Source organism: Oncorhynchus mykiss, chromosome 16 (assembly GCF_057628025.1).
Source record: "Oncorhynchus mykiss isolate SJ-2025 chromosome 16, ASM5762802v1, whole genome shotgun sequence".
Classification (NCBI taxonomy): Eukaryota; Metazoa; Chordata; class Actinopteri; order Salmoniformes; family Salmonidae; genus Oncorhynchus; species Oncorhynchus mykiss.
Window position 1 is genome coordinate 41,583,652 of NC_143037.1, and position 24,773 is coordinate 41,608,424.

General features: G+C 43.5%; 1 protein-coding gene across 8 annotated transcripts in view; it reads left to right on the forward strand.

The window, feature by feature from the left end:
- Positions 1-1,353: 1,353 nt before the first annotated feature.
- LOC110491926 (sodium channel protein type 8 subunit alpha) overlaps positions 1,354-24,773 on the forward strand; it is an 89,779-nt gene continuing 66,359 nt past the window's right edge. For all 8 annotated transcript variants that reach the window (XM_090202672.1, XM_090202674.1, XM_090202676.1 and 5 more), the window contains exons 1-2: positions 1,354-1,701; positions 7,241-7,573. In XM_090202672.1, the coding sequence (XP_090058798.1) occupies positions 7,298-7,573 (276 nt within the window). In that variant the 5' untranslated portion in view covers positions 1,354-1,701; positions 7,241-7,297. The remainder of the gene's footprint in view (positions 1,702-7,240; positions 7,574-24,773) is intronic.

Here is a 24,773-nt window from a genome sequence, read left to right on the forward strand (position 1 = left end):
GATTTTTTTACATTGAGCAATGACTAGGAAAAATGGCAGCATGTGTGTGTCGGTCACTAATGTCATTTCAAAGTGTTATAGGATTGTCTTATTTGGCCTAAACAATTAACAAAATAGTAATCTGAAAGGTGTAGCCAAGCCTGCATGTATCAGTGGCACTGTCAATTACCTATCTCAAGTAATTATACCTTTATGACTTTCTTGGATTTATCTGCTTTACAGTAATTCCTCTAGCCTATACCAATATATGTGTGTGCTCTTGCCAACTACATTGCTGTCGTTGTCCAGCCAAACACATGGCGTGACAATGAGTGACAAGGAGTTGGCATGATAGCGCAATCAGACTGGCATTCAGGCTAGGATTTATCTAATCAAAATATATACTAAATATAGGCTGCCTATTCTTGCAGGCCTGTAAATGACTCACGGAACGACTGTGAAGCAGTGAGCACCCAGAGGTTGTTGAGGATAGTCCCGCCACAGAGGTGCCACGAATTCACCTGCACGCTGGCCTGCCAAGGCCAAGCACCACAGGTGCATCACGCCCTCCAACAACACAGAGCGTCTGCCAACGGCCGCTGTCAGCATGCGATCATTAACAACACCGAATATTGGACGTTTAGAATGTACATTTATGTTTCAGTTCAAGTTTTGATTTATATTAGAAATGGGGAAGATCTCCCATGTGTCAGTTAAATAGAATCAGCGTTCGCGTCATCGCCTCGGAATGTATTGGCAACTTTGAGACCCATTCAGGCCACGTTCAAGCATCATTTAGCGCCGGCTCCAAGTGCAAACCCTAGCCTACTCGTTGCGAACAAGTCTACGACTTACTTCCCAGTGCTGAAACTTCAGACAACAATACACTTATATACAGGGCACATAGAAAGATTCCAAATGCCCTAAAGTCCATTATTTGAGTGAGGAAATGTAGGCTAGATGGACTAAACTGACAGGTGGATCCAATCGGGGGTTCATTCATTGATTCCTTCATTGATTGTTTCAAAGTGTCGACATTGTGACGTAATACCATGTTTGGTCACTCTTCAATTAGTACTGCAGGCAGAGGTCACTTGAGTCAATAACCTACTAGGCTTGTAAAAAAATGGGGATAATGTTGATACCCTTGAACAATGTTATAGGTTTATCCTACCATAGCCTACGATCTAATTTTAGGCCCAATTTCAAGTTTCTCATGTAATCATTTTAGTAAAATATTCCTGTAGGTCTATACCAACAACTCATTACTTTGCCCACCATGTACCATGTAAGCCGCGTATCATCCATCAGAAATCTTACAAGACTGTAAAAAGTGGTCCACACCATGTTCAGCTGATATGGCTTGGCTCATTCAGTTGCCGTGCCTATGTTGAACGTCTTATAGGCTAGTCTTTTTTTAACGATTTCACATCTCGTGGAGGTATTTGAGCAAATGTTAGATAACAATTCACCTGTTTATCATAGGCCTATTTTTAAGCGAAGATGAATGGTGGTGGTGGTCACTGATTTCTTCAGTGAAAGGCACTTGGCGACACTCCCTTACATTTCTGCTGAGAGTCATCAATTATGCAGCCAGGGTAGCTGCAAGTACTGAGAGGGAAGATAGCAGCAACAATATGGCGACAACCGCAGTTTCTCCCGAATCTTTTCGACATCTGCAGTCCAACAACGCCTTTCTGGGTTCCTTGTAACGCTTATAAAGTAGGTGAATTCTTAGCTTTTTCTAAAACGGTTGCATGTTTTGACGAATCGGTTGGTTATAGTCTGTCAATAGCCTTATAAAAATGTCGCAGAGCCGCTCTCTGACCAGCATTTTTTTTGTTGCTTGAATAGGCTGCCTGCCAGAGCCTAAACCAGATTCCCGTTATATTTAAGCTTAATCGATATATTGCTAATTTCCTGCACAGAGCTAACCATAATATTGTTCAGATAAATAGGAAAAATTATGAGGTGATGATGTCCCCGATTTTGACTGCTTAAAAAACTAAACGATTACATTTTTAAAAAATAATCTAAATGTATGATTATCAAACGAAAATGAATGATTTCGTGCTTAAATTAGTATTTATTTTCGTGATAGTTATGCCACGCAGCAAATATGGGCCAATGTATGGCGATTAGAACCAGTAGCCTAGCCTAATGTGATAGCCTAATTCTCTCCTCCACCATGCATTAAAAAAAAATCATCCATCTATTCTAGCCTATTCTAACATGTAGGGGGGAGGGGGGGGGGGGGGGGGTGTTGGTACCAGAGCCTTTCAAACGGTGCCGCTATCCTTCACACCTCTTTTTCATCCACCTTTCATCTAAAAAAATATATAATCAAAGCAAGAATCTTATTACCATTGTAATTTCGTTGCATACACATACCCTGGTATCGACCTGGTGGTCGACATGGCTTTACGGGTGTGGTAGCCTACATACTGTATCTCCTTCCTTAAAGGAGCCTATTTTAGGACTAGGCAGCGTGTTAAACGCTCAGAATATCCTAGAAACACTGAATTATTGGAGAAAATGATGGAGAACAATATTTTTTTCTGGAGTCTATGATGTTGATGGCGACAAGGTAGGACTATGTGTTCGAGATGGGACTTTTGCTCCGTGGAAAAACCTGAGCATAACATAGAAACCACCCACTGCAGCATTTCGCAGTGATTCCTAGGCTCTGATGGGCCGCACTTTTGGGTAGGCTGCTGCTAAACGTGTGCATCGCAATATCTCTGCACGATGCTTATCATGCCTTATTATGTAAAGCCTACAAACCGACTTTGTAATTCGATTGGCAACGATAGAATGATCGATATTCATGTTTATACATCAGAACAAACACACCATTCAGCAATAGCTCGCCTATTGCGCCTGTGAAAATGAGATTAGATAACAACGATACAGTGGCCTAGTGTGCATGTCTTTGCCAGGGAGATTGGTGTCATTGAGCTTATAATATAGTAAACAATAGTATAAACTGAAATTGATAGGGCCATCGACTACCAGGAATAATGGCAGGTGGTGCAACAACCCACAGAGACCTGCCTGCTTCTTTACAGAATATAGATTGCCATCATACCATGACGCCGAATGTGTAGCCTAGGGTATGTTTGGAAAATGAAAGGGTGGTCATTATGTAAGGGCTTTTTAGGTAGCCTAAGGATATTTGGCCACCGGTATACCTGTGAGACACGGTCGTTAACGGGAAAAGCTGCATGGTGCTCTCTGTCTGAAATGGTTACATAAAACATGCTGGTGCACCGCTACTGGATGAAACAAAATGACTGAAAAACGGTTCATTTCGTATGTCCCATTGGGTCCAAGTAAGAATAGAATGAGGGATGGTTGCTATCACATTATGCTGATGCATAGCCTTATTTTACACCAGCCAGTGTGTAACATTTAAGTCGGTAAGTAAAACGCTGTAGCCTAAACAACCATCATGTGCTTTTTGATCTTGCTTGATGAGTTAAGTGTTTGTTTTATCAACGTGACATATTTCATTATCGGATTATACCACACCTGCAGCCCATATCCTTGTTAGTAAACCATTACCCTGTAGCCTATGTCTATAGGCTCATGGCCTGCATGCATCCAAAAATCTTGTTGTCTTGTTTGTCCTGTCATCTATATCCCCTTTGAGTGTAAAGCAATAACATAAAAATAGTGACGAAGTTGATATCGCATTAAAACGGCTATTTTGTAACCTGATATTTCAGCCGCTAGTCCCTTTCCTTGCTCGATCTTGTGGTGCTGAAATGGACAGCGCCCGTGAGAAGCGTGAGATGAGGGATTGGAATGCAGCTTTCCTTCTCTTATCTCCGATTTTCGGCTGCAATATGAGATTTTAGCATTTTCTAAGTGTTTCATGAGCTGTAAGGTTAGATATGTTGTCAATCCCTGTAGTTAGTTATATTGTGTGAATGCGAACAACACAATTATACAATCTCTACAGTGGACGAGCATTCAGCATGAGAACAAACCCTGACATTTTTGTCGTTTGTTGAATCGAATCTTTCATTTGAAATCGTGAGATTTATACAACGTTATTCATTGCAATATGTTAGCAGGAAGTTTTGATATTGACAGGTTTCTAAATGATGAATGATAGGCCCATTTTGGATGTAGGCCTGGGCCTCATCCTCCTTCGACCTTCTGGGTCTGATGAGAGATCTGATTCAGAGGTTAGATATAAACCTATACAGAATGTGTAGGCTATAGACTGTACACTGTACCATTTGTAAAATGTGCGATTTGTTCTGATATGTGTTTAACATACCTGTAATCTGGACAGCATGATTTTGCTATATGGACAGAAGTACCCTCCTAGAGACGCTTTGAAATGGTCTTTTGACAGATGTGATGCCCCGACATGATTCTGTACTAATGTCATGTACGGTACAGTATCCTATTATGTGAGGTATGATGTGGGAAATGGATACACTGAATTGCAACTGAATTGGGGCTGTTTTGATACTTTCTTAAGGAAATTCAAAGCAAAGGTAGTTATACTGTTTTGGGAACCCGTAAGCAAGCTACTGTAAGACAGTGCCAATGTAAGTGGAAGTTCTGGTATTTTATTAGTGGGATTAAACTGTGTAGTGACAGTGTGTCAGAGTTTTGCTCTGATTAGGCTCTCTCTTTCTCTGTGTGTGTGCGCGTGCGTGTGTGTGTGTGTGTAGGCTCTCAATGTGTGCTCTCAGGCAAGGGAGGGACTGCTGCTGCTGTCTCATTCATCCCCCTGACCGCTGTCTTAGTATCTTCATCCTTTTCTCTTAAGAGTCACGCGTCCCAAATGGTACCCTATTCTCTGCACTACTTTTGACCAGATTCCTATAAGCACTGGACTACTTTTGAACAGATTCCTATAGGCACTGGACTGCTTTTGACCAGATTCCTATAGGCACTGGACTACTTTTGACTAGATTCCTATAAGCACTGGACTACTTTTGACCAGATTCCTATAAGCACTGGACTACTTTTGACCAGATTCCATTAAGCGCTGGACTACTTTTGACTAGATTCTTATAAGCACTTGACTACTTTTGACCAGATTCCATTAAGCACTGGACTACTTTTGACCAGATTCCTATAACAATGGACTACTTTTGACCAGATTCCTATAACAATGGACTACTTTTGACCAGATTCCTGTAAGCACTGGACTACTTTTGACCAGATTCCTAAAGGCACTGAACTACTTTTGACCAGATTCCTATAACACTGGATTACTTTTGACCAGATTCCTATAACACTGGATTACTTTTGACCAGATTCCTATAACACTGGACTACCTTTGACCAGATTCTTATAGGCACTGGACTACTTTTGAAAAGAGCCCTATGGGCACTAGTCAAAAGTAGGGCACTATGTAAAGGGAATAGGGTGAAATTTTGGCTGCAGGCAAAACTACGAATACAGTATAGCCCTAAAAGCATGATGTCATCCCATGATCATGTAGCATCTCATGTAGAATCTCATGCAGCATCTCATGTAGCCATCTCATGTAGAATCTCATGTAGCCATCTCATGTAGCATCTTTAGCTCTGTCAAGTAAGTGTCTATATTGTCAAACTAGGAAACATGACCCTATGAATGCACTTATGAGGCAAAACATTGTAAAACATTTTTTACCTTTAATCAAACCGGGAAAGACCCAAAAGGTAAGAAACCTCTTTTACGAGGGGAAGCCTATGAATGATAGGCTATGCATTGTGCTGCTGTTGTAAAACAGATTCTGTTGTACTATAGTGTGTCTGTGTATTCTCTGAATCAGCAGGAAATACAGGTCAGTGGAAGGTATTTCCTTACAGTTCCACATCCCATTAGTCTGTTGTGGTCTGTTGGGTCTGTTGCCAGATGGGTCTCTTTTCCTTTATTGGCACAGAGATTCATGACATGACACATTTCTATACTACTACTATACTACTATACCATTACCATAATATTATTGCGTTTTCTACATTGGGCCAAGCATGGTTAGCATGGATTGTGACAGTGAGAAACTTAAAAATGTCATAAAATGAAATGGCAAGTATTCTAATTCTATGCTTGCCATATGTAGACAATATTAGTGTTTTATACTGGGTTGGTAGTCAGGATGAAGCTCCTCCTCCAAGACGCTACCCAGCAAATCCTTTCATCATCCTAATAATATCCTTTGAATATTCATAATCCTTTCAGTAAGTTGACACATCTCTGATTTCAACACGCCTGAATCAACCACACCTTTTAAAAATGATGCAATAAGTATCTTCAATTGATAATGAGCACAAATAATATATCAATCTGAGTAAAACGCTATTGAGTAGTTTCTTCCCCCAAAATACTTATCTTTTAATAAATATATATTTTAATAAAACACAGGGTGTCACCTACAGCACTTAATGGCTTCCTCACAAATGGCACCCTGCTTCCTGTATAGTGGACAACTTTTGACCAGGGTCCATTGGGCTATGTAAACTATATAGTGACTAGGGTGCCATTTGAGATGCAGCCAATGATCAAGCCTACTTGTCATATCTATCATAGATGAAAGCCATTGACTCATATTTGTTCCTTCTTTCTACATCTGTAGTGTGTTTCGAAAATAGCAGCATCATTATTTGATGTTTTCGTTGGTATTTTTAGTTTGATGATCTCACATTAAAACCCTTATCTCTCATTCAGTGTTAGTGTCTGGGGGCCCGTCCCAAATGGTACCCTATTCCCTACATATTGCAATACTTTGGACTAAGGCCCATAGAATTCTGGTCAAAAGTAGTGCACTATATAGGTAATAGGGACACATTTGGGACACACATTCTGTTCTTTTCTTCTTCTGTCAAGACTAGACTGTACTGGTCCATTTCTGTGATGGCTCTGCTGTGACAGAACTAGAAATACCTTCTCATGCTCTGAGGCTCTTCCTTACTGTAGACAAACAGGGAGAGAGTATCTGCACCCAAAATGGCACTCTATCCCCTATATAGTGCACTACTTTTCACCAGGGCACATAGTGCATGCACAAAAAGAGTTACACTCAGTAATAATAATAATGATAATACTTCCAGTTCATACAGATACATCTTGCTGTTATGATAATTCATGTATTACATTTACAAAAAATACACAAAATTATTCAAACCATTTAACATTTTATGCCTTTTATTTTCAAGAAAAATACATCAAAAAAGTCAAGGGCCTCAACTCCTCTCTTGGCTCAATTGTTCTTCTTTCTCCTCCTCTCTACTCTCTCTCTTTGGCCCCCCAGAGCTGGTTACAGTGGATGGTACAATACTTGACGACCAAGTAGCTGCAGGATGAAAACATGGCTGCACCCCTTATGGCACCACCAGGACCTGACAGCTTCAAGTATTTTACCGCGGAATCATTGGCTAACATCGAGCTCCGGATCAACGAGGAGAAGAACAAACCGCCGCCCAAGCAGGACAGCAGCCACCGTGACGACGACGATGACAACAAACCCAAGCCCAACAGCGACCTGGAGGCTGGGCGGAATCTGCCCTTCATCTATGGCGACATCCCTAGTGGAATGGTGGCGACACCACTGGAGGATTTGGACCCCTTTTACCAGGCTCAGAAAGTAAGTGAGAAACACACCTCGTCCGTATCCCCTTCTCTATCACACGCACATCCCTTCTTGCCCTTGCTTTTTCTCAACACCTTACATCAAAGATACAGTGCCTTCTGAAAGTATTCAGACCCCTTGACTTTTTCCACAGTTTACGTTACGTTACAGCCTTATTCTAAAATTAATTAAATTGTTTTTTCTCTCATCAATCTACACACAACACCCCATAATGAACAAAAAAAGGTTTTTTTAAATTTTAGCAAATGTATAAAAAACATACCTTATTTACATAAGTATTCAGACCTTTTGCTATCAATCAATCAAATGTATTTATAAAGCCCTTCTTACATCAGCTGATGTCACAAAGTGCTGTACAGAAATCCAGCCTAAAACCCCAAACAGCAAGCAATGCAGGTGTAGAAGCATGGTGGTTAGGAAAAACTCCCTAGAAAAGGCTGGAACCTAGGAAGAAACATAGAGACGAACCAGGCTATGTTGGGTGGCTAGTCCTCTTCTGGCTGTGCCGGATGGACATTATAACAGTACATGGCCAAGATGTTCAAATATGACCAGCACGGTCAGATAATAATAATCACAGTGGTTGTAGAGGTTGCAACAGGTCAGCACCTCAGGAGTAAATGTCAGTTGGCTTTTCATAGCCGATCATTCAGAATATCTCTACCGCACCTGCTGTCTCTAGAGAGTTTAAAACAGCAGGTCTGGGACAAGGTAGCACGTCTGGTGAACAGGTCAGGGTTCCAGAGCCGCAGGCAGAACAGTTGGAACTGGAGCAGCAGCGCGACCAGGTGGAACTGGGGATAGCAAGGAGTCATCAGGCCAGGTTGTCCTGAGGCATGTTCCCAGGGTTCAGGTCCTCCGAGAGAAAGAGAGCGAGAGAGAGAAAAAGAGAGAAAAATATATAACAGACTGACCCTAGCCCCCCTACACAAATGTTGCAGTATAAATACTGGAGGCTGAGACAGGAGGGGTCGGGAGACACTATGGCCTAGTCCGACGATACCCCCGGACAGGGCCAAACAGGCAGGATATAACTCCACCCACTTTGCCAAAGCACAGCCTCCAAACCACTAGAGGGATATCTTCAACCACCAACTTACTATCCTGAGACAAGGCATAGTATACCCCACGAAGATCTCCCCCACGGCACGAACCCAAGGGGGGGGGGGGGGGGCGCCAACCCGGACAGGAAGATCACGTCAGTGACTCAACCCACTCAAGTGACGCACCCCTCCTAGGGACAGCATGGAAGAGTGCCAGTGACTCAGCCCCCGAAATAGGGTTTGAGGCAGAGAATCCCAGTGGAGAGAGGGGAACCGGCCAGGCAGAGACGGCAAGGGAGGTTCGTTGCTCCAGTGCCTTTCCGTTCACCTTCACACTACATCCAAGATGGCGTAGCAGTGCAGACGTGTTTTGTCCGTCCTCTCGTCCTCTCGTGTACTTTTGTATTTTTTCATCTTTTTTGTATATATTTAAATTTTATTTTCAATCTCTTCTCCATTTTAGTTCAATTATACCTTCCGGTAACCTGCCTCACCCAATGTGATACGGAACCGCTATTATAGCAAGAACCATCTAGCCATCAGAAGCTAGCCAGCTAATTAGCTACAAGCTATTTAGTCATTGTTAGCCACTGCTAGCGGCCTTTACCTTCTGCACAGGTACCAGCCCTTTTTTTAGCTTGGATAATACTCGCCAGCCTACCAGTAACGGACTGTCTCTCCACTACAACGCCGGATTCCTGCCATAATCCCTGGACCATTCTCCTGATCTTCACAACTAGCTAGCACCCACCGAGTTACCCAGTACCGAAGCTATCCCTGAGGCCCACTTCCCAGCCTACTCAGTTGTTCACCCGGACTCCACCCAAACACAGCTATAACACACTACTCCACCGGATCCTTGCCGCAAGCTCTGGATCTTGGCACCGGATCACCGCTGCTACCGAGTGGCTATAGTGGCTAACGCCCCTGCCCCGAAGCTAGCACCAGTTAGCCGTGAGCCAGGCGCATCTCCCGGATAGAAAACTAAATTACTACAACTACAATACCTCTTTCGCCATCTGGCTTGGATCCTTAGTCGCACGGCGCCCCGCCGCACCACCAAGACAGGTCTGCCGACGAATACTCCATCCGCTGTGCCTTCAACCGGCCTCCGTCAGACATCGGAGCAGATGTGTCTACTAGCCCCGGGCTACTAACTTTAAACTCTGTGTCGCCCGCGTGCTAGCGTAGTAGCTACTACTCCGTGACTTCCCGGTTCCATCTATTGCTGCCCCCTGGACCCTATGATCACTTGGCTACATACCTGATGCCCGCTGGACTGTCCATTAATCGCGCTACTCCATTCTGTTTATTTAATATATATATATATATATATATATATATATATATATATATATATATATATATATATATATATATATATATATATATATATACAGTGCCTTGCGAAAGTATTCGGCCCCGTTGAACTTTGCGACCTTTTGCCACATTTCAGGCTTCAAACATAAAGATATAAAACTGTATTTTTTTGTGAAGAATCAACAACAAGTGGGACACAATCATGAAGTGGAACGACATTTATTGGATATTTCAAACTTTTTTAACAAATCAAAAACTGAAAAATTGGGCGTGCAAAATTATTCAGCCCCCTTAAGTTAATACTTTGTAGCGCCACCTTTTGCTGCGATTACAGCTGTAAGTCGCTTGAGGTATGTCTCTATCAGTTTTGCACATCGAGAGACTGAATTTTTTTCCCATTCCTCCTTGCAAAACAGCTCGAGCTCAGTGAGGTTGGATGGAGAGCATTTGTGAACAGCAGTTTTCAGTTCTTTCCACAGATTCTCGATTGGATTCATGTCTGGACTTTGACTTGGCCATTCTAACACCTGGATATGTTTATTTTTGAACCATTCCATTGTAGATTTTGCTTTATGTTTTGGATCATTGTCTTGTTGGAAGACAAATTTCCATCCCAGTCTCAGGTCTTTTGCAGACTCCATCAGGTTTTCTTCCAGAATGGTCCTGTATTTGGCTCCATCCATCTTCCCATCAATTTTAACCATCTTCCCTGTCCCTGCTGAAGAAAAGCAGGCCCAAACCATGATGCTGCCACCACCATGTTTGACAGTGGGGATGGTGTGTTCAGCTGTGTTGCTTTTACGCCAAATATAACATTTTGCATTGTTGCCAAAAAGTTCAATTTTGGTTTCATCTGACCAGAGCACCTTCTTCCACATGTTTGGTGTGTATCCCAGGTGGCTTGTGGCAAACTTTAAACAACACTTTTTATGGATATCTTTAAGAAATGGCTTTCTTCTTGCCACTCTTCCATAAAGGCCAGATTTGTGCAATATACGACTGATTGTTGTCCTATGGACAGAGTCTCCCACCTCAGCTGTAGATCTCTGCAGTTCATCCAGAGTGATCATGGGCCTCTTGGCTGCATCTCTGATCAGTCTTCTCCTTGTATGAGCTGAAAGTTTAGAGGGACGGCCAGGTCTTGGTAGATTTGCAGTGGTCTGATACTCCTTCCATTTCAATATTATCGCTTGCACAGTGCTCCTTGGGATGTTTAAAGCTTGGGAAATCTTTTTGTATCCAAATCCGGCTTTAAACTTCTTCACAACAGTATCTCGGCCCTGCCTGGTGTGTTTCTTGTTCTTCATGACGCCCTCTGCGCTTTTAACGGACTTCTGAGACTATCACAGTGCAGGTGCATTTATACGGAGACTTGATTACACACAGGTGGATTGTATTTATCATCATTAGTCATTTAGGTCAACATTGGATCATTCAGAGATCCTCACTGAACTTCTGGAGAGAGTTTGCTGCACTGAAAGTAAAGGGGCTGAATAATTTTGCACGCCCAATTTTTCAGTTTTTGATTTGTTAAAAAAGTTTGAAATATCCAATAAATGTCGTTCCACTTCATGATTTTGTCCCACTTGTTGTTGATTCTTCACAAAAAAATACAGTTTTATATCTTTATGTTTGAAGCCTGAAATGTGGCAAAAGTTCGCAAAGTTCAAGGGGGCCGAATACTTTCGCAAGGCACTGTGTATATATATATATATATATATATATTTTTTTTTTTAATCTGTCGGCCCCAGCCACGAACTCAGGCTCTGTGTGTAGTTAACCGACCCTCTCTGCCCATTCATCGCCAGTTTACCTGTTGTTGTTTTAGCTGATTAGCTGTTGTTGTCTCACCCGTTGTTGTCTCAGTTAGCTCTCCAAATCAACACCTATTGTTACTTTATGCCTCGCTGAATGTCTCTCTCATATGTCAATATGCCTTGTATACTGTTGTTTAGGTTAGTTATCATTGTTTTAGTTTACAATGGAGCCCCAAGTTCCACTCATTATACCTCTGATACCTGCTTTGTCTCCCACACATGCGGTGACCTCACCCATTATAACGAGCTTATCCAGAGATACAACCTCTCTTATCATCACTCTGTGCCTGGGCTTACCTCCGCTGTACCCGCACCCCACCATACCCATCTGCACATTATGCCCTGAATCTATTCTACCACGCCCAGAAATCTGCTACTTTTATTCTTTGTCCCCAACGCTCTAGGCGACGAGTTTTGATATTCTTTAGCCGTACCCTCATCCTACTCCTCCTCTGTTGCTCGGGTAATGTGGAGGTAAACCCAGGCCCTGCATGTCCCCAGGCACCCTCATTTGTTGACTTCTGTGATCGAAAAAACCTTGGTTTCATGCATGTCAACATCAGAAGCCTCCTCCCTAAGTTTGTTTTACTTACTGCTTTAGCACACTCCGCCGTGTCTGAATCCTGGCTAAGGAAGGCCACCAACAATTCTGAGATTTCCATACGCAGCTACAACATTTTCCGTCAAGATAAAACTGCCAAAGGAGGAGGAGTTGCAATCTACTGCAGAGATAGCCAGCAAAGTTCTGTCATACTTTCCAGGTCTATACAAACAGTTTGAACTTCTAACTTTAAAAATGAACCTCTCCAGAAATAAGTCTCTCACTGTTGCCGCCTGCTCCCAGCTGTGCCCTGGACACCATTTGTGAATTGATCGTCCCCCATCTAGCTTCAGAGTTCGTTCTGTTAGGTGACCTAAACTGGGATATGCGTAACACCCCGGCAGTCCTACAATCTAAGCTAGATGCCCTCAATCTCACACAAATCATCAAGGAACCCACCAGGTACAACCCTAAATCCGTAAACATGGGCACCCTCATAGACATTATCCTGATCAACTTGCCCTCCAAATACACCTCCGCTGTTTTCAATCAGGATCTCAGCGATCACTGCCTCATTGCCTGTGTCCGCAATAGGCCCGCGGTCAAGTGACCACCCCTCATCACTGTCAAACTCTCCCTAAAACACTTCTGCGAGCAGGCCTTTCTAATCGACCTGGCCCGGGTATCCTGGAAGGATATTGACCTCATCCCGTCAGTCGAGGATGCCTGGTCATTCTTTAAAAGTAATTTCCTCACCATCTTAGATAAGCATGCCCCGTTCAAAAAATGCAGAACCAAGAACAGATATAGCCCTTGGTTCACTCCAGATCTGACTGCCCTTGACCAGCACAAAAACATCCTGTGGCGGACTGCAATAGCATCAAATAGTCCCCACGATATGCAACTGTTCAGGGAAGTCAGGAACCAATATACGAAGCTAGCTTTTTCAAGCAGAAATTCACATCCTGTAGCTCTAACTCCCAAAAGTTTTGGGACACTGTAAAGTCCATGGAGAACAAGAGCTCCTCCTCCCAGCTGCCCACTGCACTGAGGCTAGGTAACACGATAAATCCATTATAATCGAAAATTTCAAGAAGCATTTCTCAACGGCTGGCCATGCCTTCCTCCTGGCTACTCCAAACCCAGCCAACAGCTCCGCCTCCCCCGCAGCTACTCGCCCAAGCCTCCCCAGCTTCTCCTTCACCCAAATCCAGACAGCAGATGTTCTGAAAGAGCTGCAAAACCTGGACCCGTACAAATCAGCTGGGCTAGACAATCTGGACCCTCTCTTTCTAAAATTATCCTCTGCCATTGTTGCAACCCCTATTACCAGCCTGTTCAACCTCTCTTTCGTATCGTCCGAGATCCCTAAAGATTGGAAAGATGCCGCAGTCATCCCCCTCTTCAAAGGGGGTGACACCCTAGACCCAAACTGTTACAGACCTATATCCATCCTGCCCTGCCTATCTAAAGTCTTCGAAAGCCAAGTTAATAAACAGATCACTGACCATTTAGAATCCCACCGTACCTTCTCCGCTGTGCAATCCGGCTTCCGAGCAGGTCACGGGTGCACCTCAGCCACGTTCAAGGTACTAAATGATATCATAACCGCCATCAATAAAAGATAGTACTGTGTAGCCGTCTTCATCGATCTGGCCAAGGCTTTCAACTCTGTCAATCACTGTATTCTTATCGGCAGACTCAATAGCATTGGTTTTTCTAATGACTGCCTCGCCTGATTCACCAACTACTTTGCAGACAGAGTTCAGTGTGTCAAATCGGAGGGCATGTTGTCCGGACCTCTGGCACTCTCTATGGGGGTACCACAGGTTCAATTATCGGACCGACTCTTTTCTCTGTATATATCAATGATGTCGCTCTTGCTGCGGGCAATTCCCTGACCCACCTCTATGCAGACGACACCATTCTGTATACTTCTGGCCCTTCCTTGGACACTGTGCTAACTAACCTCCAAACGAGCTTCAATGCCATACAACACTCCTTCCGTGGCCTCCAACTGCTCTTAAACGCTAGTAAAACCAAATGCAGGCTTTTCAACTGTTCGCTGCCTGCACCCGCCCGCCCGGCTAGCATCACCACCCTGGACGGTTCCAACCTAGAATATGTGGACAACTATAAATACCTAGGTGTCTGTCTAGACTGTAAACTTTCCTTCCAGACTCATATTAAACATCTCCAAAATCAAATCTAGAATTGGCTTTCTATTTCGCAACAAAGCCTCCTTCACTCACGCCGCCAAACTTACCCTTGTAAAACTGACTATCATACCGATCCTCGACTTCGGCGATGTCATCTACAAAATAGCTTCCAACACTCTACTCAGCAAACTGGATGCAGTCTATCACAGTGCCACCCGTTTTGTTACCAAATCACCTTATACCACCCACCACTGCGACCTGTATGCTCTAGTCGGCAGGCCCTCGCTACATATTCGTCGCCAGACCCACTGGCTCCGGGTTATCTATAAGTCTATGCTAGGTAAAGCTCCGCCTTATCTCAGTTCACTGGTCACGATAACAACACCCACCCGTAGCACACATTCCAGCAGGTATATCTCACTGATCATCCCCAAAGCCAACACCTTATTTGGCCGCCTTTCCTTCCAGTTCTCTGCTGCCAGTGACTGGAACGAATTGCAAAAATCACTGAAGTTGGAGACTTTTTATTTCCCACACCAACTTTAAACATCAACTTTCTGAGCAGCTAAACGATCGCTGCAGCTGTACATAGTCCATCTGTAAATAGCCCAACCAATCTACCTACCTCATCCCCATACTGTTTTTGTTTTATTTACTTTTCTGCTCTTTTGCACACCAGTATCTCTACTTGCATATCATCATCTGCTCATTTATCACTCCAGTGTTCATCTGCTAAATTGTAATTATTTGCTCCTATGGTCTATTTATTGCCTACCTCCTCATGCCTTTTGCACACACTGCATATAGACTTTCTTTTTTCTACTGTGTCATTGACTTGTTTATTGTGTTATTGGCTTGTTTATTGTTTACTCCATATGTAACTGTGTTGTTGTCTGTGTCACACTGCTTTGCTTTATCTTAGCCAGGTCGCAGTTGCAAATGAGAACTTGTTCTCAACTAGCCTACCTGGTTAAATAAAGGTGAAATACTTTTTTTTTTAAACACTCAATTATAGGACCTACTGAAGAGATGAGTTTTAAAGGTCGAGACCGAGTCTTCGTCTCTCACATGGATAGGCAGACCATTCCATAAAAATTGAGCTCTATAGGAGAAAGCCCTGCCTCCAGCTGTCTGCTTAGAAATTCTAGGGACAGTAAGGAGGCCTCTGTCTTGTGACCGTAGTGTACGTGTAGGCATGTACGAATTGTCCGTAGAGCTCCGAGACAGGTTTGTGTTGAGGCACAGATCTGGGGAAGGGTACCAAAGCATTTCAGCAGCATTGAAGGTCCCCAAGAACACAGTGGCATCCATCATTCTTAAATGAAAGAAGTTTGGAACCACCAAGACTCTTTCTAGAGCTGGCCGCCTGGCCAAACTGAGCAATCAGGGGAGAAGGGCCTTGGTCAGGAAGGTGACCAAGAACCCGATGGTCACTCTGACAGAGTTCCAAAGTTCCTCTGTGGAGATGGGAGAATCATTTCTGCAACACTCCACCAATCAGGCCTTTACGGTAGAGTGGCCAGACGGAAGCCACTCCTCAGTAAAAGGCACATGAATGCCCATTTGGAGTTTGCCAAAAGGCACCTAAAGACTCTCAGACCATGAGAAACAAGATTCTCTGATCTGATGAAACCAAGATTAAACTGTTTTGCCTGAATGCCAAGTGTCTAGTCTGGAGGAAACCTGGTAGGTACCATCTCTACAGTGAAGCATGGTGGCGGCAGCATCAGGCTGTGGGAATGTTTTTCAGTGACAGGAAGACTAGTCAGGATTGAGGAAAGTATGAACGGAGCAAAGTACAGAATGATCCTTGATGAAAACCTGCTCCAGAGTTCTCAGGACCTCAGACTGGGCAAACGTACACATTCCAACAGGATGATGACCCAAGCACACAGCTAAGACAACGCAGGAGTGATTTCAGGACAAGTCTCTGAATGTCCTTGAGTGCAGCATTGAAGCCCGGACTTGAACCCGATCGAACATCTCTGAAGAGACCTGAAAATAGCTATGCAGCAACGCTCCCCATCCAACCTGACAGAGCTCGACAGGATCTGCAGAGAAGAATGGAAGAAACTCACCAAATACAGATGTGCCAAGATTATAGCATTATACCCAAGACTCAAGGCTGTAATCGCTGCCAAAGGTGCTTCAACAAAGTACTGAGTAAACGGTCTGAATACTTATGTAAATGTCTATTTCCATTTTATTTATTTTTTTGCAAAAATGTCTAATAACCTGTTTTTGCTTTGTCATTATGGGGTATTGTGTGTAGATTGAGTGGGAAATAACTATTGAATACATTTTAGAATAAGGCTGTAACGTAACAAAATGTGGAAGAAGTCAAGGGGTCTGAATATTTTCCCGAAGGTAAGCAACATAGTAAGCAACATGACTCAGGTCCTGTCCTGTGTAGAATGAGTCAGCTTCTGTGCAGGTTCAGCATTGTCAATGAGTTTTAACCTTATTCAGTTGGTTTAGAGGACAGGATTCCTGTCATCGATGGCTTTGGTGGTTTTGACAGTTTGATGTCAGTATAGATATTTTATGCATATTTAAGAAATTATTTTTATATCAAAATACTGACACGTTGTCCAGTTGAGATATTTAATTAAACCACATAAAGGGGTTGTTCAGTCACATGATATACTGTAGCCGACACATTTACTGTAAGGCCCACTTTGTATATATTATTATTCAATTCCAGATATTATAAACCCATGACACAAATGATCATGGCATCGTGTAAACTGGTGGTACAGGAGTTGCTTTTTGGCTTGTGATTGGTCTGTGCACAGTAGCTACTAGGGGTGTAACGGTACACGTATTCGTATCGAACTGTTCGGTACACGGTTCTTGGTTCGGTCCGCACTGAACCCGAATAAATACAGAAAAACTCAAGGGCCTCAACAATAGGTCAGCCTAGAAAATAATATATACAGTTGAAGTCGGAAGTTTTACATACGCTTAGGTTGGAGTCATTAAAACTCGTTTTTTCAACCACTCCACTATTTTCTTGTTAACAAACTATACTTTTGGCAAGTGGGTTAGGACATCTACTTTGTGCATGGTAGTACCCAGCAAACAGGTAGTACCCACAAACCAAAGCATAGGTTTTCAATGAATTGGCCAAAGCACCCTGTGCGTACTTAACAGTGACAGCCATTCCCATTACCCCAGAGTGGGAGATGTACCGTTCTACAGACACGATCATGGTGCATTCGAAACCAAGTGGGAAGTGGGAATTTACCACAAATGATTGGTAAAAATCCACTTGAACGGCTCTAAAACTGGTAATTACTAGTGGCAAACTCGTCTATCATCCTGAGCACCCACTTCTCCCACATGGTGACCTCTGACGTCACCTACTGAGGAAATGGTTTCTATAACAGCATTTTTGGCAGTTAAATGCAATTATGTATAAAAAGCAATCTATGAATGTGGTTTTTGAACTCTATCATTTGTTTACAAGCGTGATACCTGTGCTTATAGTTTATGGGTGACACAGCTTCTTGGGCGTTTGCCAATTGACGTTTCTCAACGAGTTCAAATCACATGAATGTATCCAACTCGTATTTACAACTTCACAACTGGCATCTCCCACATGGTTATTAACGCAGAATCAGAGTGGCAACTTGAGAGGCCCAACATAACAACCTGGTCACAACAGTAAATGTCATGGAAATTGTGAATGCTGAACATTGTGAATTGCATTTCATTTTCCTGCTGTACCGAAATGAGACCTCAAAACCACATTACCTACTGAATCGTGTGTTTGGTGAACCGGTACACCCCTGAAAGCTACATACAGTATATGTTGTATTATTATTATTATTATTCTGTACAATGCCCTGTCCCCACTGTCCCCAAGGCATTAAAGTTTTAGTGTGCTTGAGTGCAGATTACTCTAGAATACTGTAGTTGTTGAGGTTCAGTTGTTGTACCTGCTTGTCTCCCCCATCTCTCCTCTACCCTCTTCTCTGTGTCCACCTCGCTCTCACTCCCTCTCCCCAATGGCTTAGAGGGCTACTGGGAAAAGGTTAATGGCAGACACTGTTTGTTGAAACACTGATGTTCCAGATGACAGACTTTTCTAATTGTTCAAAAATGTTTTCCTGCAGAAGAAATACGGCAACGCAAACCAGCAGAAATGCATTAGCTAGCTGACTTAAACAAGCAGTGTGGTTTTTGTGACGAGTGATGTATGTTGTATTGTTGGTGTGTTTTTTATTTTACCTTTATTTAACTAGGCAAGTCAGTTAAGAATAAATTCTTAATTTCAATGGCGGCCTGAACAACTGCCTTGTTCAGGGGCAGAACGACAGATTTTTACCTTGTCAGCTCAGGGATTCAATCTTGCAACCTTCTGGTTACTAGTCCAACACTCTAACCACTAGGCTACCTGCCGCTCCAAGTATAAGCATGGCCTTGAAAATGGTTTTTGTCATCATGCATGTTGATATAGGCTAGATATTTCTAAGAGTGTAGCTGTAAAAGAGACAAGGGGGTCCCATCCTCCTCTCTCATCATGGATATCTTCTACACGACCTAAATGAAAATGGAGAAAAACTGTACAAATCAATGGAGGTGAGGTCACAAGAGCGAGAGTCGCACCTTCTGATGTTATGATTTTTGTCTGCACCTTGTCTCATGTTGGTTGAAGTGCTGTCCACTTCCCTCCTTCGTCAGTCTTAACTATGTCGATGTAAATGTAAAATGGCTCCTGACTATTATAGATCATAATGAATGATATTACATTGACGGGGGTCCTAGATCAGCATTCATACGCTAAGACCCTTCATAAATACAGGCCCTGATTTTGGGTCTTTAGCCAAGCAGGTAGCACTGGTTCTCCCAACATAAAAAAAGTTAGGAGCATAACATACAATTTAGGAGCTCCAGATAAGCAGAGTTTGTAAATTGACTGAGATAAGGCTTATATTGGGCCTATAGGAATTCGGTCTACTTTTCGAGCACATCCTGCACCATCCTTTAAGGAATCATCCTTTAAATACATGGTTTATTATAAAAAGCTAAAACGTTAATAGAAATACCTGTCATTGAAATTACAAAGTCATTGGTGGAATAGGTTTCTACTATTTTCCTATTGAGGTACATTTTCAATGTCATGCAACACTGTCTCTATAAGAACATCACTGTTGTGAGTGACAACATGCAAGAGATCAGTCATTCATTCTTTAATTACTATGAGTGGGGTAACATCTCACTGCAAGAACTGGCAAATCTGGTGCAGTCATTGATCTCCTGATGAAGCTATCCATTTTCCTTTCTTTCTGTGTTCCCAAATGATCGGATACACTGGTAAAGTTACCATGTTATTAGCTTGATAACTGAATAAGATGTAAACAAATGGTTAGCCCGCAAGTAGTTTTAGAACGGCCCGCGACTTGCTTTATGAATGTAAAAGTCGCCAATGCGTTACAGTAATAAAAAACACAGCGCCGGTAATATGGGTCATATATTTTGAACAGTGTGGGCTAGAAACCATCCGTTTTCTCTCTACTAATTAGGGCTGGGAATTTCCAGGGACATCATGATACAAATTATTATCTTCATACTTATGTGCCAATATGATATATGTTGCAATTCTCACGATTCTATACATATTGCTAGACGATACTGCCATTTTATTGTGATTCGATGTTCCAAACAAATTGCTCACTAAATTGCTCGAATCGCTTATCTGCTGCAGAAGGGCAATAGAGAACCATGAGAAAACGCGTTTTGATCAATCATGGTAACAAAAGTGCTGACAACATGTTGGCTCACCATTTAAAAAGAAGATTATGGCGAAGGAGAAATAGCAGGTTTTTGGCGCAGGTACAGCCGAATAGCGCTAGCTAACGCCAACTACCCAGCAAAACGTTTGTTTAAAGAAAAAGTAATAAATCGTTCTCCCAAATAAATATTCTAGGTCTTACAGCTAAATCTTTAGGAGCGTTCGCGACCAAAATGGTCACACTTTAGAGCCCATCTATAGCTAACCTCTATGGAAGTTATTGGATGATGTTAAATGATATTCTAAAGAGCCCGCGTGCTCTAGTATATGTGTGTTTCACTTACCTCCCTCTCTCTATCTAGTACTGCTGACAGTTATGTAACAAACAAGTTCAGTGCACAAGACAGAAATTGTGTTCTCCTGATGAAATGTGAAAAACAGACACAGGGCCAGTAGAGGGAAGGGAGCCAGTTTATAATCCACTGCCCAGCCACTCTGTTCTTGCCTCTCTCTCACTTGAATGCAGGGAGGAACGAGATCTATGTTTTTCATCTCTGTTTTAGGTTATGTCTGAAATGCCACCTTTTCCCTACAAAGTGCACTACTTTTGACCAGATCCCTATGGGCCCTGGTCAAACGTAGTGTAATATATACGGGATAGGGTGCTATTTTAGACATAACCTCTGTTTTACAACCACTCTCCCTCTCAGCCAATTATCAACACCCCTCTCAGCTTTCAGCTAACAGGGGAATCTGATTATGGCTAGCATCAAGTCTTGTGCTACTGCCAAAGGGAATGGATCCTCCTTGGCTAAGATTATAGCATCCCTGTACAGCCATGATGTGAAAACAGTTACTGCTTGAAGGGGCAAAAGCTAATGAAAGGGAAGTGATCCTCCCTGGGCTAAGATTCTTCCATCTCTGTAGCCTATCTACAGTTTCCTCAGCTGGAGAGTCGCGTATGGCTCGCGAGAATACTACAGCCATGATGGGAGAACACCATGTTATTGCTAGTAGTCATGAGAGACCATGTTATTGCTTTGGGGAATAATAAGCAAATGAAGGAAACACACCAACAGCCTGTGTATGGAGGATGGATGGACGGATGTGAGGAGAATATAATGTGGAGAAAGCTGGTCTGTCTCCCCTCCCCTGACACAGTACTGGCTCTGTTAGAGTGTGTCAAGACTGAGACTGGGAGAGAGAGAGGGAAGGGCCGGCCAACGAACAGTCTGGCTGGCTGATGGTTGATGATGCAGCACTCTAACTCAGCCTCAGTCTGCTGTGTGGGGGGGCTGGGGCTGGGCTATACTGGGACGCTGTTCTGACTCTCTGAGAATACTGATGCGTGTGTTCCCACTCCCAAATGGCACCCTATCCCCTTTATAGTGCACTACTTTTACCAGGGCACATATAGGGAATAGGATGCCATTTGGGGCGCAGATGAGAATCTTCATTCAAGGGTATCGCACCCTCTGTGTGTAGGTCAGTTTGTCAGAACACCAGGTCAGCCAACCTGGATGCGGGCTGGGTTGTGTTGGGCTGGGGCTAGGGCTAGGGCTGGCCCATGCTATACTGTCCTGGGTTGAGTTGGGGATTGGCCAGGCTGTGCTAGCTAGATTGTGTTTAGCCTCGATTTCCTCACGTCCGTTCTCAACAGCCGAGTGATGAATGAGACAATGCAGTGTGGTAATGCAAGACTAGCTTGTGCCCGGGTGTGGAATTTTGTCACTACCAGCCCAGTATAATGGGAGGGAGGCTGGAAAGGAAGGCGGGGGGGAAATGGAAGACGTGTGCAAGGATGCGTGAAAGAGTGGCATCACTCTCTCTTAGATGCAGCCAAGCCCATGTCATTGAAATGCATTTCGCTGTGAGGAACCTTTGAGGTACACTTAGACTCAATCCCAATAACTCTCCCCTCACCCCTCCCCCTCATTTTTTTTGTGTCCCTCGAAAACGGAGCAACTAGTGGTAGGGAGAGATAAATAACGCTATGGAATAGGACATCGCTACAATACTCACTCGCGAACAGCAGAAGCGGCTAGGATAGCCTACCACGCAATTCATTGACGACGTGCCTTGTGTTTTTCACAATGCCTATACTGGCGGCAGTAACAGCTTTCCTTATATTTGTCATGCAAAATGCATACTAACCATATGGGCAACATATACTATATATACAAAAGTATGTGGACACCCCTTCAAATTTGTGGATTCGGCTATTTCAGCCACACCCTTTCTGACAGGTGTATAATATCGAGCACACAGCCATGCAATCTCCATAGGGAAACATTTGCAGTAAAATGGCCTTTACTGCAGAGCTCAGTGACTTTCAACTTGGCACCGTCATATAATGCCACCTTTCCCACAAGTAAGTTTATCAAATTTCTGCCCTGCTAGAGCTGATCGAGTCAACTGTAAGTACTGTTATTGTGAAGTGGAAACCTCTAGGAACAACAATGGCAAGGCCACACAAGCTCACAGAACTTGACTGCTGTTACAACAATTGCAACAATCACTACCGAGTTCCAAACTGCCTCTGGAAGCAACGTCAGCACATTAACTTCATGAAATTGGTTTCCATGGCCGAACAGCTGCACACAAGATCACTATGCGCAATGCCAAGCGTCGGCTAGAATGGTGTAAAGTTCGCCGCCATTGAACTCTGAAACAGTGGAAACGCGTTCTCTGAAGTGATGAATCACGCTTCACCATCTGGCAGTCCAACGAACAAATCTGGGTTTGGCTGATGCCAGGAGAAAGCTACCTGCCTCGATGCATAGTGCGAACTGTAAAGTTTGGTGGTTGGAGGAGGAATAATGGTCTGGGGCTATTTTTCATGGTTCGGGCTAGGTCCTTTAGTTCCAGTGAAGGGAAATCTTAACGCTACAGCATACAATGACATTCTAGAATCTTCTGTGCTTCCAACTTTGTGGCAACAGTTTGGGAAGGCCCATTCCTGTTTCATCATCACAATGCCCCTGTGCACAAAGGTCCATACAGAAATGGTTTGTTGAGATCGGTGTGGAAGAACTTGACTGGCCTGCACAGAGCCCTGACCTCAACTCTATTGAACACCTTTGGGAGGAATTGGAATGTAGACTGCGAGCCAATATCAATCAGTGCCCGACCTCACTAATATTCCAACATTTCCTGGAACGCCTCCCCAGAAGAGTGGAGGCTGATTGTTCAAAGTAGAGTAGTACTGAATCAGGACATTCCATAATAGCAGTTTGACATGTAACAGTCACATTCCTTTCACTCATTTTCTGCCATTTCTTGGGAATTAATGATTAACCAGTGTAACCAATAAAAAAGTAAAACCACTGTTCTGAACTAATAAACTCATAAAAATAAATGTTCTCTCACTGTCAACTGTGTTTATTTTCAGCAAACTTAACATGTGTAAATATTTATATGAACATAACAAGATTCAACAACTGAGACATAAACTGAACAAGTTCCACAGACATGTGACTAACAGAAATTTAATAATGTGTCCCTGAACAAAGGGGGGGGGGGGGTCAAAATCAAAACAGTCACTATCTGGTGTGGCCATCAGCTGCATTAAGTACTGCAGTGCATCTCCTCCTCATGGACTGCAGCAGATTTTCCAGTTCTTGCTGTGAGATGTTACCCCACTCTTCCACCAAGGCACCTGCAAGTTCCCGGACATTTCTGGGGGGAATGGCCCTAGCCGACACCCTCCGATCCAACAGGTCCCAGACATGCTCAATGGGATTGAGATCCGGGCTCGTCGCTGGCCATGGCAGAACACTGACATTCCTGTCTTGCAGGAAATCACGCACAGAATGAGCAGTATGGCTGTTGGCATTGTCATGCTGGAGGGTCATGTCAGGATGAGCCTGCAGGAAGGGTACCACATGAGGGAGGAGGATGTCTTCCCTGTAACGCAGAGCATTGAGATTGCCTGCAATGACAACAAGCTGAGTCCGATGATGCTGTGACACACCGCCCCAGACCATAACGGACCCTCCACCTCCAAATTGATCTCGCTCCATTGTACAGGCATCGGTGTAACGCTCATTCCTTTGAGGATAAACGTGAATCCGACCATCACTCCAGTGAAGACCAATTTTTGTCAGTCCTGTCTGGTCCAGTAACGATGGGTTTGTGCCCATAGGTGACATTGTTGAGGTTGACGTCTGGTGAGGACCTGCATTACAACAGGCCTACAAGCCTTCAGTGCAGCCTCTCTCAGCCTATTGTGGATAGTCTGGGCACTGATGGAGGGATTATTCATTCCTTGTGTAACTCGGGCAGTTGTTGTTGCCATCCTGTACCTGTCCCGCAGGTGTGATGTTCGGATGTACCGATCCTGTGCAAGTGTTGTTACACGTGGTCTGCCACTGTGAGGACGATCAACTGTCCATCCTGTCTCCTTGTAGCGCTGTCTTAGGCGTCTCACAGTATGGACATTTTAATTTACTGCCCTGGCCACATCTGCAGTCCTCATGCCTCCTTGCAGCATATCTAAGGCACGTTCACGCAGGTGAGCAGGGACCCTGGGCATCTTTCTTTTGGTGTTTTTCAGAGTCAGTAGAAAGGCCTCTTTA